Genomic DNA, 18,282 nt, shown 5'->3' with positions numbered 1-18,282 from the left:
AACTCTCCCAGCCTGTCTTCATAGGAGAGGTGCTCGGTACTTGGGGAATTCAGAGCAGTTCTATCAGCCAAATATAAAATCACTCAAGCCATTAAGCTCGAACTCCTGTATCTGAAACTGCGCGAGTGGAAGGCTGCAGCCGGCCCTCAGAGGCAGGGACACCATTACAACTACAGCCCCGTGTTTCTTGGCGCAGGATCCCGACCAATACCCCCAACCCATTGACGAGTGCTGGGCCATTCCCTCATTAGGAGGAGTACATTTTTATTATTCCCTTCTGCACGCTCCCTCACTCCGCCTCTCCCACTCGCTCTCTGTGTCTAAATACGCGCCTGGCTAATATCGCTTGTTTACAGGATAAATCAGCTGAACAAATCCTATTATATTTTGGAACCCTGACAACGACGGGGTAATGACATTGAAACAGGGAAAAAACGATGTTGTTCCTACTGATCTAATGTCACCCACATGCTCTATCAGCTATGCCAGCTCCAATACTGCATGGAGGAAACAGAGGTCTCTGTCTTTCTGCGGTGCTACCATTTAGTTGAATGCATATTTGGGTGACTTGCCTTTCCTGCATTTCAAGTATTTCTTTAAATATTTTAAATATTGTTAGAATCTGCACCACAAAGCAGAAAACATTGGGGCTGCAATGTTTACTAGCTCCTAAACTGAAGCAGCTGGGTGTTGGTGACACAGGGAAGATGTTAAGTCCTACGTATCAAGTAGTTATCTGCAGGAGAAAGATCACAGATCACAGAATGGCAAGGGTTGGCAGGGACCTCAGGCGATCATCTAGTCCAACTCCCAACCTGCTAAAGCAGGGTCACCCAGAGCAGGTTGCACAGAAGCATCCTGACCCAACAGCCCTGTGAGGAAGATGCAACAGAGGTCTGCATTTCAGCACCTTTTCATTTCATTTCATCCACTTACTGACATTTATCTGTGCAACAAAGGAGACCTGAAGGACGGTTGGGAGGTAGATGTTTTGTGGGGGACATGCAGGTCCCCAACTCCATCCTGAACTTGGATATATCTACCCAGCCACGTCCCCGTTGCCTCTGCAAACACCACGTTTTTGTCTCAAAACTGTTGTCATGTTACCCGAAGACTGGGCCAGTGCTAATAAAATGCCTCGCAAGCAAACTTACAGCAAAACCATATCCCACACTAGCACAGTCATGCAGATGCCAGGCTGGGAGTGTCTGGGGCAAAAAATATAGTCAGATGAGATTTGAACATCTCTCTGTAGGTACAGCAGCCTTTCTCGTCTCCCTCTTCACACCGGCCAGTTCAGGATGCTTCCAACACCTGTATTATCCTACCTGGTATAATGAGAACCCATGTTTCCATGCAATTTAGATCAATAGAGAAACATGCTCATTTTCAGGGGAATAAAAATAAATCTTGTGTGTGTGCTGGAATATAAAATAGACATGTGCATCAGATCGTTCCCAGAGGCTAAACATCTTTGCTGATTCTCCAACTACTAAGACAGACCCTGCACTGTTTTTCACTCCCACAGCCACACTTGCATCAGGCAGGCGAGAAAGGGTCTGTGCAGGATTTGGCCCAGAAAGCGATGCTGAATCCAGCACACCCTCCCCCCCCCTCCTCAACAGAATGGTTATTGTACAAACTCCCCCGCTCGGCTGCCCCCAGTCCAGGGGTGCTTTAAATAGCATTGGGCTCACGAAGGCAGCTGGAGTCACGTTGCTTCTGGCTCTTCCAGGACGGCTGAGTTTTGCTTGCTGCTTTTTTAGAAAAAAAAAACCAAAACTGTTGCACAAGCATTGCCATTGGCTCTCAAGGCGACCTCCTGGTGAGGCAATCCGAGGTCAGGTTTGCGAAGTAGCTGATCTCCTGGTGTAGAAGAGAATGCGAGAGGATGATGTGGAACCCTCCAAAAATGCAAGGCTGAGCCACAGGTGACCACAGGGCTCAACCACAAAAGAAAACAGCCTGGGTCACTGGCAAGGGGAAGCAGCAAAGATCAGCTCCCAGAAACAAATCTAATTGTGCGTGTGGTGGTCCTGCATAGGCAAATGGCACAAGCAGCGATGGAGAAGCTCTGGCACCTTGCTCACCTGCAGCTACTGGTGGACCACCAGGACCTGGGGCTGATGCTGAGAGATGCTGAGCTGCTCAGACAGAGCCAACGTGGTCCAGAGATGGGACTGATGGTGGGGGAGGGAGCTGTGCCTGAAATATCTCAGACACAACAGCGACTCAGCAGCCTTGGGCCCTGCTCTGTCCTCAATGAACATTTTGTGTGAGCAGGGTTAACCAGACACAAGGAGCTGGGAGAGAACAGCACTGTGCGTGGGTTTGGCACCCAGCCACTTAAAGACATAGGGTTTCCTCTTGCTTATGCTTAGGAAGTAAATAAATGATTTTGAGGAGGTGGTTTCCAAAGCATGCTTTCCCCCCCTACCCCCCGGACAAACGATAAGGATTCTGGAAGGAGAGGTTGAAGGGTGGGGGTGTGATAAGAAGGTAATTAATTACCACCAACATTATTTCTGCATGCACACTGATCGAGAAGTATCCTTTCAAGGACAGGTGTTTAATACTGAGGAACATACTTAATACCTCAAATTCAATCATCCTCTCCCTGTGATTAGGCCCTGGCTTACAGCCCTTAAGTGCAAGCTTCATTTGATGTAGGTGCTTAAGAGTTTTTGTTTTTCTCTCCCCCGGGGCCTCCAAAGCCACTTTTTTTCCCGCCTGGAGTGCAGAGCACTTTACAGAGGTAGGGAAGCGTCCTTATCCCTGCTGGCTGAAGGCAGAGAGGTGGCACATGGTCCTCGACCAAGGAAAAAGTGAAGATGAACCCATGTGATGCTTGAGAAGCCCCTGCAAATGAACTCCCACCAGGTTAGCATATGCATGCCCACTGGAATAAGCAGTGGGCTTTTGAGGATGTCCAGAGGACTGGGATGTTGCCAGCAGCTATAGTCAGGCTGAACTAAAAGCTCATGCAGATGCTGGAGAAGTCCTGTAGTGCTCACTATGGTGCTGGCACAAACGCCGACGGAAAAGCCAGGAGGGTCTCATTCCCGCAGCTCCATTAGACCCCAACCACCGTGTCCCTAGCATGAACACTAAGGCATGCTAATCAATGAATTAGTGCTAATTAGTTAATGAGCCTTCTGGTCACCTCACAGAGGAAGAGGTGGAAAGACTTTCCTCATTCCAGTTACAGAGGGGCCAGGACCTTGCTCAGAGTGGTGGAGATTTGAACTCAGCTGCTCTCCATTAGTCAGAGACGCACGGCCCCAGACATCTCTGGTCACTTCCACCACCGACAATAATCATGAGAAATACCAGCCACGACGCTGGAGAGAGCTCCCTGCTCCGCTTTCGCCTGAGCTGCCTCATGTAGCAAGATAATACGACATTTCTCTCTGGTGAAGTGTCTTTCATCCCGGAGCACAGCCAGCTTTGCAGGGGAGATGACAGCCAGGCCTGCTGGAGATGGAGAAATGAGGAATGGGAAGGTGCATGGGTGAGATTTGCAAACCACAGAGCTCAGCTGCAGAAACCCTAAGCCAGCACCCTACCCTTGTCCATATTTCCTCCCCGGTCAAGCCCTCCATCCACTGCAGCTCCCAGTGTCAGCAAGAGGACGCTTGTTGCCTCTTATCAAAGTTGCTGGGCTCAGCAAGCCCCTCTGACAACACGCTCCGCACACATGCACACACACTCCCATCCAACACAAACTGATGTGACCAATTATACAAATACAGATCTGGCAGGAATAAGCCTGTTTGCTCCGTCTCCGAGTCTCCAGTGAGAGTTCCCAGAGAAGCATTACCGTATTTCTGAGGCTACTGCACAGACTGCACTGTGTCAGTTTTTTGATTCCCGCTCTTGCTTGCATCTTCAGAGGAAGAAGAGGAAAGCATTGTGAAAAGTTGACCAAGAACTGACCCCAACTGACCATGAGCCCTTTGGATCAGAAACATGAGTCTGTATAATTTGGGCTAAAAACATGTACGCAAACCCCTTGTGCACGGTCTATCCAGTAGAGATGAATAAAAAGCCCTATTGTGCAAGCACGAGTGACATTGACCCCCGACAGAGATTTACTTAGGATAGCCCTACTAGCAAGCAGTGACACTCCGAGATCTAATGAAACCGATAGCTCGTTCCTGTGACTGTGAGTCATTCCCCTGGGAAAGCAGCAGGCTCACGTACCCGCCAACCCAGCCGGGAGAAATGGGCAGGGGCTGTGCGTGCAAAATGTCAAAGCAGGAGTATCGCATGGACCTCCTTCCACATATTCCTCTTCCCAAAGGCTACGCAAAAGTTAACACTCCCTCTCACCCAAACATTTCCCTTTTAAGGGAAAAAGATGGGGGAAATGACAGATAGAGATGACAATTCCTGCTTTTTAGTTTGTAAAGTGATTTTTTTTCCTTGAGATGCCCTTTCTTTCCAGCAGCTCCTGCCTCTGTCCTTCTTTCATAGAATCATAGAATCTTCCAGGTTGGAAAAGACCTTTAAGATCAAGTCCAACCATTAACCTAACCCTGCCATCCCACCTCTAAACCATGTCCCTAAGCACCTCATCTACCCTTCTTTTAAATACCTCCAGGGATGGTTTTTTTTACCACCTCCCTGGGCAGCCCATTCCAGAGCCTGACAACCCTTTCAGGGAAGAAATTTTTCCTAATGTCTAACCTTAACCTGTCCTGGCGCAATTTCAGACCATTCCCCCTTGTCCTTTCATCCATTACCAGGGAGCAGAGGCTGACCCCCACCTCCCTACAGCCTCCTGTCAGGCAGTTGTAGAGGGCGATCAGGTCTCCCCTCAGCCTCCTCTTCTCCAGACTAAACTCCCCCAGTTCCCTCAGCCGCTCCTTGTATGACTTGTGTTCCAGACCCCTCACCAGCTTGGTTGCTCTCCTCTGGACATGTTCCAGCAACGCAACGTCTTTCTTGTAGTGAGGGGCCCAAAACTGAACACAGTATTCAAGGTGTGGCCTCACCAGCACCGAGTACAGGGGCACGATCACTTCCCTACTCCTGCTGGCCACACTATTCCTGATACAAGCCAGGATGCCATTGGCCTTCTTGGCCCCCTGGCCACACTGCTGGCAGTTTCTAAACAACCCTGTTTTTCTGTCCCCCATGCTAGAGAAGAACACAATAGCAACGATGATACTCCCTCTTCCTGCAACATCTGGGAACATTGGGCACAGCATTAAGAACCAGGAGTCCCTGAGCTGCAACAGCCCTTCAAGTCATGTTTTACTGCGCTGTAGCCAACCCTCCTGTAAAACAGGGGTAATGCTGCTCCTCATCTTGCTGTCTCAGAGGTGCTCCATCAGACCTGTGTGCTGTTAACACCAGCAATGACAAATGTGAGCCAACACAGCGCTGGGAGGAAGAGGAAAAATCAGGAAATAAGCTGTTTGTAAGAAAATTACGGCTACCCCATCACCAACAGTGGCCTCACCAGGAGTCAGATTCACTGGCCCATACCATACACACAGCCTTTCTGCCACTTGAGCTAGAAACAGCCCTTCCTAACCTGGTGGCATGGAGCAGAAACGAGCCCATGGATCAGCCCCAAGGGTGAAGCAGCATCCATCATGGTGTGAGGTGTTCATGCTGTGCACCCAGCTGACATCCAGAAATGCCTGACAGCCATCCATGGAAGGAGTAATCAGAAATATGCCTTCCAAAACATCGTCCCACATCTAACTAGACCCCAAGGGTACAGCAGTGCTTGTTTGGTGAGTATCAAGCACCTAAGATGGGCAGGGGGGACACAGGGAAAGCAGAGGGAGTAGGAGAGCAAAGTCCACTTGAGAAACAGATATATGGAAGAGATGCAGGACTCTCAGGGATCTAGGCACTGGTAACAGCAAAGATGTTTTGGGAAGTTACCGACTTAGGTGTGCCTTGAAACATCAGAGGCACAGGAAGCCTTTATAGCCAAGTCACTCATCGGACAAAGACTCAGGTCCCAAACACCCACCTCGTCTGCCCTCTGTTAGCAAAGTGTTGGAAAAATATTGCCCAGCTCTTTACACAAGGCCTTTTGTTGGCTGGTCAGCTTTGAAAACATTTCTTTTCTCCCCCAAGTGACAGCACTGCCATGAAAAACAGGAAGAGATTGAATACAGTAATTTAAACAGTCAAACTCCATTTCCTGCCAAAAGGAAAAGAAAATACCAGCAAAAGGCAAAAGCCAAGCAATAGCTGGGGACAGACACTTTGATTATCTTGGACAGATATTTGCGCCATGTATCCGGTAAAAGCTATAGCGATGGAGGTGACACCTTTTCATTTCAGGGACTGGAGTCTGTTAGGCTGCAAAGGGCAGGTGATGCTGTGAGGCAGATCAGGCTGATGAGGAGACCAGGATCTCCCAGGACAGCAACCACAGAATCACAGAATCGCAAGGGTTGGAAGGGACCTGGGGAGATCATCTAGTCCAACCCCCCTGCTAAAGCAGGCTCTCCTAGAGCAATCTACACAGGACTTCATCCAGGTGGGCTTTGAATATCTCCAGAGAAGGAGACTCCACAACCTCCCTGGGCAGCCTGGGCCAGGGCTCTGTCACCCTCAGAGTAAAGAAGTTTTTTCCTCATATTCAACTGAAACCTCTTATGTTTCAGTTTGCACCCATTGCCCCTAGTCCTGTCGCTGGACACCACTGCAAACAGACTGCTTCCATCCTCGTGACTTCCGCCCTTAAGATATTTGTATGTGTTGCTAAGGTCCCCTCTCAGTCTTCTCTTCTTCAGGCTGAACAAACCAAACTCTCTCAGCCTTTCCTTGTAGGGGAGGTGCTCCAGTCCCTTAATCATCCTAGTTGCTCTCCTCTGGACTCTTTCTAGGAGTTCCTCATCTTTCTTGAACTGGGGAGCCCAGAACTGGACACAGTACTCCAGGTGGGGTCTCACCAGGGCAGAGTAGAGGGAGAGGAGAACCTCCCTCGACCTGCTGGCCACACTCCTCTTAATACACCCCAGGATACCATTGGCCTTCTTGGCAACAAGGGCACCCTGCTGGCTCATGGTCAGCTTGTCGTCCACCAGGACTCCCAGGTCCCTCTGGGCAGAGCTGCTTTCCAGCAGGTCAGCCCCCAGCCTGTACTGGTGCATGGGGTTTGACCTCCCCAGGTGGAGCACTCGACACTTGCCCTTGTGGGTTGCAACCAGCTCCTAAGCTGACAGCTAGGATCATGTGCCAACAGCACACCATGTTTGGGACTTCATTGCAAGCCGAGGCTCCAGCAAGGATCCCCGTTCCTCTCACGTCTCCCCAGCAGGCCTTGGCACCCTCATGTTGCTTTGGGTCAGTCTCCCATACCTTCCTCTTCTTCATCCATACTTGAATGTCCCACACAGTAGTTCACTTGCCTGCTCTCCAAGGCAGAGGGGAAGGCTCCCCTGCCTCCACTACTGAGCATCCCAGCAGTGCAATTGTCACTGGGCTTCAAAATGCACCTATTGTTAATCCTATTCCTTGTTACTGAAGATCAACAAATCCCCCAATGATCAAGTCCTGCACCGAAATGGCCCATCATTCTCCCAAACTGCCTTTAAAAAAAAAAAAAAAACAACAAACAACACCCCACCCCAAAAAAAAACCCAACACCAAACCCAGAATTTCCCAACTACATCAACAGTCAACTACAAAGTTTACGAAGCATATTTAAACCACAGCCTTCTTTATCCAACATGAAGACTGGTTTCTGTTTTAAGAAGCCCTTCCTTCTGCCAACACCCAGCCTTGCTCTCTGTGTTCCACACATTGATGCACCACAGAAGTGGTCCTGTTTTGGTGGCAGACAATGTTGGGATGATAGCCAAAGGGGATGAAGGTGCTCTCTGTGGCTATCTAAGTAGGAATGGCTTCAGTATCAGGAAAGGAGATTTAGATTAGACATCAGGGAAAGCTTCCTGGCAGCAAAGACAGATCATGTAGGGAGAAAGAGGAGTCTCCATTGCTGGAGGTTAAGAACAGCTGAGACAAACATCTGTCAGAAATGTTATAAGTAGGGTAGAAGGGCAAATCAGATGACTTCATAAGACTCTTTTTTTTCCCCAGCCTCATTTTTCTCTGAGTATATGAATTTCTAAGCATTTGGGGTCAAGTGTACTGTTTAAATATAAGAACTTATCCTGTATTTGCAGAGAGGAAAACCAGAGAGGTATTACCTGGGACTGTTCATCACCTGAGTGAACATGACCAATTTGCAAATCAACTGCCCAGACATAAAAATCCATCAATTTTCCTCATTTATGGTGAAGATTAATAGGAGGACAGCTATAACACGAGACAGGGGAGGAATGAACACTGAGGATCTCCCATTCATCTCTGGTCTTTTATATTTCCCATTCTGGAAATTATTCTATCACACTGCACATCTGCAACGTACACATGCAGTTGGCACGAGAGAAGCACAGGCTCATTACACAGCTGTGTCACAGTCTTTTGCCTTCACGTTGGGTTTACAAATCAGACCAGGACAAGTCTTCAGGACATCTAACCCTGCAGGACATCTGGAGACTCAATGCCTCCTCCTGAATGTTGACTGTCAGACACAGTGCATCCAGCCCAGCTTGCTGCTAGGTCCTACCTGACCTCAACTTTCCCAGCTCCAGCTGCACCAACAAAGCTGCATGACCAGAGAAGCTGCAGGCTCTGGACTGTACTACTCCAGCCAAGCGCACCGTTCCCTCACATCCCTGTAATTATTTGTGTGAGTGTTGCAGGGTAGGAGAACTGTGCTGGGAATGCTCCACAAGAGAGTTCTCTTGCCCTGAAGTGGCCTTGGGAGAGCATTACACCAAGGCAGGAGCAGAAGCATCCTGACACGTAGATCCCCTTCAAGTGAGTTATTGCCCTATTCGAGAAATATTTGTTACCAAAAGCCAGACGTGACCACGCACCAAGATGCAAGGACAGTGCGGCGAACCCAGCTCCATAATCCACAGTTCTACAGTTAATACCACAAAGAAGGGCTGGAATATGTCTTCTAACAGTGTTTCTCTGCAATGCTTGGTGAGTGTTTCCCACAGCTCATCTCTCAATGCCAGGCACATCAGCTGTATCTGTTCACATGCAGGATTTCGGCTGCTGAAGGCAGGGCAGCAGAGCTGAAGTTCAGGTCCAGCCTTGATTGCAGGCAGGTTAAGCCTCTATTTGCACCAGCAGGGAAATATTTGACATCCACACAAAACCAGGGAAACTCTCACTGATGGCTTTGTAATTGGTTTTAGGGCTGCTTCAAATACATGGGCTAAGAGGCAGCGCAGCAGTGCTGGTGGATGGCTGGCAAGCAGGACATCAGCAAAGGAGATGAGGCCCTCACAGACACATATCCAGGCTCCAAAATACTTCACCAACCATCAAATATTTTCCAAGCTTAGCAGCTGGACTCCGCAACCCTTACAGCAGCCAAGTCACTAATACCTCTTCCCTCGGGCAGCACAGCTGATCTCAGACAGGGCTTGCCAACAGCTCTAAGTAGACTCATTTAAGGAGAGGATGGCCCACTTAGCTACACTTTTCAGACTCCTGGGTTTTTTTCAAGGATCTCCACGCTCTTTCCCCGGCTGGGAAGCATTAGCATCTCTGATTCACAGTCAAGAAATGCAGTCACAAATATGCTCTAAGAGTTTTTCCCACTGTGTCTCCCAGTCCCTGGCTCCTTGTCCTCTCCCCAGCCTCTGAAGTCCTGTCCCTCCAAATTTGGTCTGATATATCAGACTTCTTGGTCCAGGACTCACCCTAAGGGACACAAGAAAGCTGTTGGCCTTTTTGCTCCTGTCTAGAGCCACAGAAGCCAGATGAGTGAGAGGTTTCAAACCTCCTGATTGGCAAGGTCCAGGATTGCAAACATTAGTGTGGAGCACAAGCAGAGCAGATGTGCAAATGCATGGAGAAGCTTAATGGCCCAGGAAAGAAACTCCAGTGGGAAGTGCCCAGCTTAAATCCAAAGGCAGCTCTTTGAATGTGCAGAGGCCTTGAGGTTAAACAAAAAAAAATCAAAGCCAGATTTGGGCACAGCCTTTCTCCCTGTGCAATGCTCCATAGGGAGCTTTACAGGTCTAGGCAGAAGAGATCCCAACTAAAATGAAGGACTTGTCCCTCTGCACGTTTGGTGTGGGAGCATGAGAGCAGTGCAAGGTCAAGCAAATGATGCTGAGGACACTGGTGTGAAGGGGAAATAGGGGAAAGTGAGGCAGGATCAGACTCCCTGAAATGAAATTTCCATCTGCGTTTCTGTTGGTCCGTCCTTGTCCTGCAAAGGAAGAACAGCAGGGATCCCCCCGCAAAAGAGGCTTGAGTACATAGGAAAGCGGGAGCAATCCCATATCCTGAGCCCTGACTGCCTTGAGATTATGGCGCAGGAAAGCACTCTGGTTTTTCTCCGTATTCCCTTTGCTCAGACTTGAACTTGCCTCTCACTTGAAAGAGCTAATTAAGGAAGGAAATCAAAGACCAGAGAAGCGGCTATTACAGCAGCCTGGGTGCAGCGCCGCTGTAATGCTCATTTCTGTGCATGGTATCAAAGCCAGCCGTATGCTGGCAGGGCTGATGCAGATTTCTGCAATGACACTTTAGTGAACCGACAGAATAAACTAAGACAATTTTTTAAGACCATTTGTAGGTCAGGTAGACCAGCCTCTTCCCCAGTCCTGCCCTTAAATCTTGCCCTTAAATCCTTGATCTCCAGCCAGGCCTTAATTTTTCAGTGCAGAGGCAACACAGAGCTGGCTGGAAATGGGAAGATGAGGGACTTTGATGGTTAATGACCAGTGCTTCTCAGCCTTCTCAGCTTCTCAGAGATGAAGCTCTGGCTTCACAAAGCTCCCTGAACAAATCCTGCTCCCACTCCAGCCCAGGGAAATAAAATTACACCAGCAGACACAGCAACCAGCACAAGCCATTGACATTATCTAGGTCCTGTTTTGGTTTAAATTTGAGCCAAGACTGTGCAAGGAAATGTGATTTCACCCCTAAGGAATTGCACAGTGAAGTAACTACAACAGGCAAATTCAAGGCACCCTGGCTGAGGCACCCTGGCTCAGTTCATCAGCAAACATAACACGCCTGGGGAGGTCAGAAAGTGATACCTTCCTCAGCAAGTCCATGAGCAAACTGAGACATGAACTGGTTAAATAAGGTGGCGTGGTGAGCTGGAGGCAGAACCAGGACCGGGATGAGGTAGTCTCAGTTCCTTAGTCCCTGCTCTAATCGTTGAGCCGTGCTCTAAGATATGTGAGAACATCAGGAGGTTAAGGTTGGGTGCTTAGGGGCTTCACTTACCGCACTGCTACAGGGAATGTCCTTGACTTTGAGCCAGGCCAGATCTAACGTCCCCTCTCCCCTGTAGCAGGACTGCAGTCTGTCCTTGATGCGATCGTTGATCTTTTTCAGGACAAAGATGCAAAGAGCGGACTCATCCAAGGACTTCATCTTCCTTTTCTGCCCCTTGGAGAAGACTGTGAAGAGGATATCATCCTCAGGTCCAACACCCAAAGACCTCGCTAAGATGGCTCCAGCCTTAGACAAGTAGGCTGCCTGGAGCAACCGGTACTCCACCCCGTTCTTCTCACAGCCAATGGGCACCTCAACATAGGAGTTAAAGGCTGTATCCTCCTTACAAAGCCGGACCAGCTTGGAGGTATAAACCTGCTCTTTCGTGGTGGAGCCAGGTGGTGAGATCATCTCAGGCTGCAGAGTCAGGAAATAGACAAAGTTACCACTGCTGAAGCCATAGATGTAGTAGATATCAAAGTCAGGGATGATGGTAAAGGTGTCTGAGGGGATCTTGATCATAGAGGCCACAAACTCATCATGAAAGACATATGCAAACATCCCATCTGCCTCAGAGTTCTTGGTGAGCTTTCTGCTGGAAATAGTGGGGAAATACTCAGGTTTGCCATCCACGGCAGTGGCGATGAACAACTTGTCATCCATGTTGCTGTAAGAAACAATGACTCCAAAAACAGAGCCACTCTCATTCACCCCAGAGAGATAATGCTCCTTCTTGTGGAAGGGCTCTCCCAGCTTGAAGAGGTCATCCAGCCTCAAAAGCTTGCAGATGCCCTGGTAAAGACTCCCACAGGCTATCAATCGATTCTCCTTGTAGTCTATGAGGAGCATTTTGTTTATGTTGTTAGTGGGCGTCAAGGGTTCGTTGCAGGTTTGGACTATCCTGGGAGGATAACACTTGGGATTATCTTCATCAGGACCAGTCTGGTGGGTCACCAGGACCTTCAGGTCACTGGAGAGTTTGTAGATCCTGTTGACAGCTCCCAAGTAAATGTGCCCAGTTCTTTCATCAACCACCAAGTGATTGAAGTTTCCCTCTGCTTGGTCTCCAGTGAAAGTGATGAAGGGCCTCTTTGGATGGAGTGGCTGCTGCCTACCAAGAGGCGACACTGTGGTGGATAGCAGGAGGTGAGAAACCAGGCAAGTCCATTTCCACATGGCCAGTGACATGATTAGAAAGGTTTGTATTCCCAAGGGAACAAGGATTAAAAGCTGTAAGAGTCTTCAAAACACCAATTCCCTGGAAGATTTTGTCCTACAAGCAAAGAGAAAAGAAAACAAAAGTACATTACTATGGAGTATTCCTTCCTCCTCCCTCCTTCACAACCATGCCATCATCAGAGCGTATTTAATTGCTAATCCTCCCTTTCGCGTCTCTGAGCTCTCTACTTAAAACCAGCACAAAGGGAGCCCTCCTGAAAGAAAAGATGCTGGTAGAAAGAGCAGAAATCACACAGCAGAATAAGAAATCAGCACCCTTTTACTCTCCATTACACACACACACGTGCCCCATGGTGCAGCACAAAAATTCACTGGAAGCCAGAGCAGTGCAGAGGGCTAATGGCAGAAACATCACATAGCATTGCTGGTTGCACTGCCAACTTTAACCCAACTGTGTGTTTGCTATCTGTGAAGACAGGACAGGAGAAGTATTATTATCCTGCTCTTCTAGGTAAGGGACTGAAGCCTAGAGAAGGTCAGGGACCTGCCTACAGGGACAGCTCCAGATGGCTGCTGAGCTCTTTTGCAACCCTTGAAGTTTGCCAGGAAGAAGCCAGATCTGGTCTGACATTAACATCCTTTCAGAGAGACCTCAGTCCAGAACAGGCCTGTTTGAACAGGCTCTCTGTGGCTTCCAGATCAAAGCTGCCTCATGCTGGTCCAGCTTGGAGTACAGACGTAGGAGTTGTGGTGTGCCAGTCTTCACAGCCACGTCTACAAAGGGCATGCAGCCAAGCACAGAGCAAACAGAGCACCAGGTCTCCTCCATCCCCCGGGCTCTCACCACAAGACCACTCTCCACCCACTGCACAGCCAAGAACACATTGTCAAAAAGAGAGATACAGTTCCTGTGGACATCTCAGAGGACTGAGGAGAAAGGGGCTGCCTAACTATTAGGAGTGATAAAGTCTATTAAGGCCTATAAAATAGAAAAACTAACAACACAGGGACCAGCCTGGTGACTTTCCAAAGAGAGGGAAGGGGGCTTCCTGGCACCGCTCAGTCTCTTAAAATCTCCCAGGCTTTAACCAGGGTGGTGGGACCAGTATGGGGTTCAAACAGCTTCTGTAATTTGGTGAGCACATCACCAAGCCCCATTCCCATGCCATGGAAATGCATCTTCCTACACAACGCATCCATCTTCTCCCTGCTCCTCCACATTTTCATGGCACCTTCTGTACCAAGAGCAGCTTTGCCTCTTTACGGTGCCAGAGAGCATGTGGAAGATGGAATCCTACCAGCTCAGGTCCCACCAGCAAAGCTCCTTGCTGAGCGCTGACTGCACAACCCTTGTTACTGGTGGCCAGGCTGTGGCGCACTAGTCTTTCCTCCCTCCATCCCTCTTTAACATCCAGACCAGAATTTCACAAAACCATTCTTGATTTTAAAAAGGACGCAAGCCTAACCCCAGCTTGACTCCTGCAGGCCAGCGTTCCATCACCTCCTCTCGCAGAGTGGCTTTGCTGAAATCAGGGGTGCAACTAGCTGAGCAAAGGCAAAGACAGACAGCCCCACGCAAGCAGGAGGCAAGGGAAGAATCACTGTTTGCAGATCCCAGCAGGGAGGAAGATGTGGCAGCGACACAGGTCTGGATTCACAGCTTTTTCAAACCTGTGCAACTCTGCTACTGCCAGTGGGACCGAAAATTTTACTTCAAGAAATAATAAGGAGAATAAATCCTGTCTTCTTTTGACCTGTAGACTGATTAGCTCTGGTAGTGGAAAGGGTAAGTCTGGGCTTGCAGAGCATCCTCCACTTTTATGCCACCCCAAATATTTCAGAATTCTCCCAGTAGCCAGAATTTCAAAGCTGTTGTATGATCACCTTCACCTCCCACTGCCCCCCCTTACCGCAGCAGCTGCAGGCGTTGGATAGATGACGGACAAAGGTCATTTCACATTTACTTTAGGCGTGTTTACCCTGTTCTGCTTTGCCTTTCTGGTCAAGCAAATATTTAATAAAATCAAGCTTATACTGCAGAGTTTGCAAGACTGTCTTGCGAGCAGAAGAGGATTCGCTCTGCAGGGATACGCAGGCTGGTCACGTAGGCTTTTAATAACCTTTATTATGATAGATAGAGCAGCGATGGGATGAGCTCTCCCTGCACAACCATTCCTCTTTCAAAAGAGGCCATCCTTGAGAGAGCAGCAGAAGAGGGAAGCTGTCCCTGTTTGAGTCCTGTGTTCAGAAACATCACGTGGTGACCCTGAACACCGGCTCCCGTCACTTATGAGTTATGAACCATATTTCTAACAGACACTGTTTGATCGGGCACTAGACACATCTAGGAAGAAATTATTCTCTTCAAGTACTAAAAAGATATCTATTTTACCCCTATATTTTGCTCCTCTTAGCCCTGCAGACTCAGCACAGCTGCAGGACAGGGAAATGGGAATTGCCGGGACCTGGAGGCTGAAGAGGCAATGAACAGCCCCTCTTCTGCAACAGGAGCCATCTGCCTGAAGGTCATCGCAACACCCAGGAGCAGACTCACAACAACAGGAGGAAATCTGCCCATTAAAGTAAGTGGTCAACACAGCGTAAGAGGAGATAGGCTCCAGATGTGGAATATTTGAGGCCCAAGCAGGAGAGCCACTTGTAGGGGGAGGGGGCAGCAAGGGGGACCTTCCTCCAGCTGAAGACAGCAAATCTGAACTGGAAACCAGAGATACCCCAATGAGAAACTCCAGGAGGGCTGGATGAGGAGTCCCCCTTTTGCAGCAGATGAGGGCGCTTCAAAAACAGTGAACCTCACGGGGGAAGATGCTCACCTGCAGAGGAAAGAGCCTCAACAGTCTGCCAGCACCGATAGCCACCAAGCAAGCACAGGAGCAGCCTTTTGGGCCAAAGCAGGGAGAGAAGGAGCCTGGGGCTATCTTGCCATCTTCCATCAGCCATCTGAGTGACCCTAGGAGCAAGATTTTCTCTCTGTACTCTGCTGGCACTCACTCCTTTCCCATCTGCTCATGTGTGCCTTGCACCCTCTGTCCTGGAGTCCCAATCAGTACTTGAGCCTCTAAGGGCTATAACTTGTAATTTGGCTTAATTAATAAATAACAGCAGAGGGCAGAGGCAAGGAGGACTGGTTGTTTAGCTTGCAGAGCAGAGCAGGGTTTGTACTACCCCTTAGAGGATTCACCAAGGAGAAGGGGGTTATGCATGTCTTTTTATTACCCATGTCTAGATAGCAGAAATCACAGCTGCTGGGAAGACAAATAATGCAGTTCCATAGACATACCCAGTCTCTTAGGCTGCTGAGAGACTAATTATAATATAAGAAAAAAACCAAATAAACAAAACACCAAAGTGAGCAGGCAGTGAGGTCTGGGCTTAAGCTCTGAGCTGGGTATTTCCAAAATAACCCCAAACCGCCTTCCCACAATGACCAGGCTCACTCGCCTTTCTCCTCAGAGACGTGGCCAGCAGCAGTGCCATGACCCAGCGTGCAGGGCTCCTGCCACAACAGCCTCTTCACCAGCACATTCAAGAAATGTCCCTGGGAAGGTCACACAGCCTAGGGATCTTCAGGGAAAGGTCTTTTGGTAGAAAGCAGCCTTTCTTTTTCTCCTTCTATCAGGAACAGCTGCCCCTCTGCTCTCCTGCACCCTCCACATGCAGTGGTGGTACTGAGGGGATGCCTCAGGTCATGAGAATTCTCTAGAAGCTTTTTTTTGAGACTGGATCTCTAGAGTGAGCCTTTTCATTGCCCCTGCTGAGACCCTGCCTACCTCCTTCTTTGATCACGGTTAGGCTGTGGTGCTCCACAACCTTAATGATGTGGCAGCAATCCCAAAGGAAGATATCATTCTTTTCCTAGAACTGGAGCTACACCAGATTTAAACCTAGTCTGGACGTGAAATCAGAGCAAAGGAAGCCTTCTCTCAAATGCAACTGTTTCAGACAGGGTTCCATTAATGATCAGAAGAAGGTCTCAGAGTCAGGTCCCATGCCACAATCCTGCCTGTGGAACAAAAGTCTCAACTCTATGGCTTTCGAATTACATATTCCCCATAAGACTTCTTGAATTGCTCAGAGCCCCATCCAACCTGGTCTGGAAACATTCAAGACCAGGTTGAACGGGGCTCTGAGCAACCTGATCTGGTTAGCAGTGTCCCTGTCACTGCAGGGGGGTTGGACTAGATGACATCTAGGGGTCCCTCCCAACCCAAAACATTCTATGATTCTATAATTCACAGTTTGGTCTAAAGACTCGTTTTCTCCTAAAGGACATCAAGTTATGATGCTACTGTACAGCATGGTTACTTGTTTACTGTTGTTGACTGTTTCCTGCAAAGGTTAGAGACCACTCAGTTGGAGAATGCAGCTTGGTTCTGCTCTGGGCTCTCTAGGAAACAATCCCAAAACTACAACATGCAACCCTATGGTCAACAGATGGGGCCCTGGACCAGAAGAGTTTGGATGCAAAAAAGCCTAAGAGGAAGGAACTTTCTTAACTTCTTTTGACTCAGATGGTGGCTGTTATTAGATGGGAAAGCTAGGGAATGCTGAATACATCCTCAAAACCCAGCAACTTTCAAGGGGAGAAAGTCAAGAATGATGCACTACAGCTGAGGAAGTAGGAATAAATCAGGAATAAAGAGGACACAAAGGACTGGTCTATGAATTGAGAGGGAGGGAAGGAATTGGGAGGAAGTGTACAGGAAGAGGGGAGAGAGAGCTGGGGCATTCGGTTTTGACTCACAAAGCCACAGTCACGTCCCTGTACTAGAGACCAGCACAAATCCACCCCACTGCAATGACAGCTCCTGAAAGGAACATGTCACTGGGCAAACATGGGAGATGACAGCATCTCCCCATTTGGCTCACAAACACACAAGCCTCCTGCCATCAGAGGTGGTAGACAGATTCACATCACCAGGTCCCCTGCCACAGCCACGTGTTGGCAGCAGGGACACTGCAAGGTCAACAGCAAGAAGAGTCACACGTGAGAACCTGGCTGCAAAGAGCCGTGGAAGCAAACCCAGCCTGGGTCCAGCTCCAGCCAGGGGCTCAGAGCAAAAGTACATGTGAAAATCTAGAACAGGACTAAAATGTGTTGAAAAATAGCACTGGGAGGGGGAGAAAATCCACCACCTCTTCCCATAGAACAGGTCCAACACCACCCTGGGGTCCCAGTGGCTGGTGGGACAGAGTCCATGAGTCGTCCACCAAACAGAACCTGGTTGGGAGGAAGCCAACAGCACCCAGGACTCCTGGGCAATGCCAACGGCACGGGCTGGGTGGTTAATGAAGCCCAGCGTTAATCAGGCAGCACACTCCTCTGTTTACTTTTGCTTTTACAGGCACGGCTATTCATTTCCCGGGATGCGGGAGGCCGGGCACAGATGCTGAGGAGGGAGACGCCCAGCGACGGAGCCAGCACGCAGCGATTCAGCACCAAGTGCAGCTATACAATCCCTTTAATCTCAGCTAAAGATTTTATTTTTTTTTTCCTGCCTTCCTTTAATAAACCCTGATTACCACGGATAGAATCTTTTCTTTGGGAGCCGACATGGCGAGAAAACTCATGCAGAGACATTGTCACCAGCTCCCACAACAAAGACCGTCTTCTAACTTCAGTTAAATCCTTTCTGCCCAAACTTACAACCCATCCAATGCCTGACAGACACTGAAGGCAAGTCTCTGAGTGCATCCCATGCCAGACCATCTTTTCTTTGGAACCCACTGCAATGAAGAGATCCCAACACAAGCTGCAGCTTGTCCCAAATAAAGAGATTCATTGCAAGAGCG

The 18,282-nt window shown here is 48.9% G+C and overlaps 1 protein-coding gene across 1 annotated transcript in view; it reads right to left on the bottom strand.

Annotated features, from left to right (window-relative positions):
- PLXNA4 (plexin A4) overlaps positions 1–12,480 on the bottom strand; it is a 454,140-nt gene extending 441,660 nt beyond the window's left edge. Inside the window, exon 1 of the mRNA XM_009648415.1 lies at positions 11,302–12,480. Coding sequence (XP_009646710.1) covers positions 11,302–12,480 — 1,179 coding nt within the window. The remainder of the gene's footprint in view (positions 1–11,301) is intronic.
- Between the last annotated feature and the right edge of the window lie 5,802 nt (positions 12,481–18,282).

The sequence above is a fragment of the Egretta garzetta genome, unplaced genomic scaffold (genome assembly GCF_000687185.1).
Source record: "Egretta garzetta isolate BGI_Z169 unplaced genomic scaffold, ASM68718v1 scaffold260, whole genome shotgun sequence".
NCBI classification, from domain to species: domain Eukaryota; kingdom Metazoa; phylum Chordata; class Aves; order Pelecaniformes; family Ardeidae; genus Egretta; species Egretta garzetta.
The sequence above is the reverse complement of the archived record's forward strand: the minus strand, read 5'-3'. Positions and strand labels throughout refer to the sequence as shown.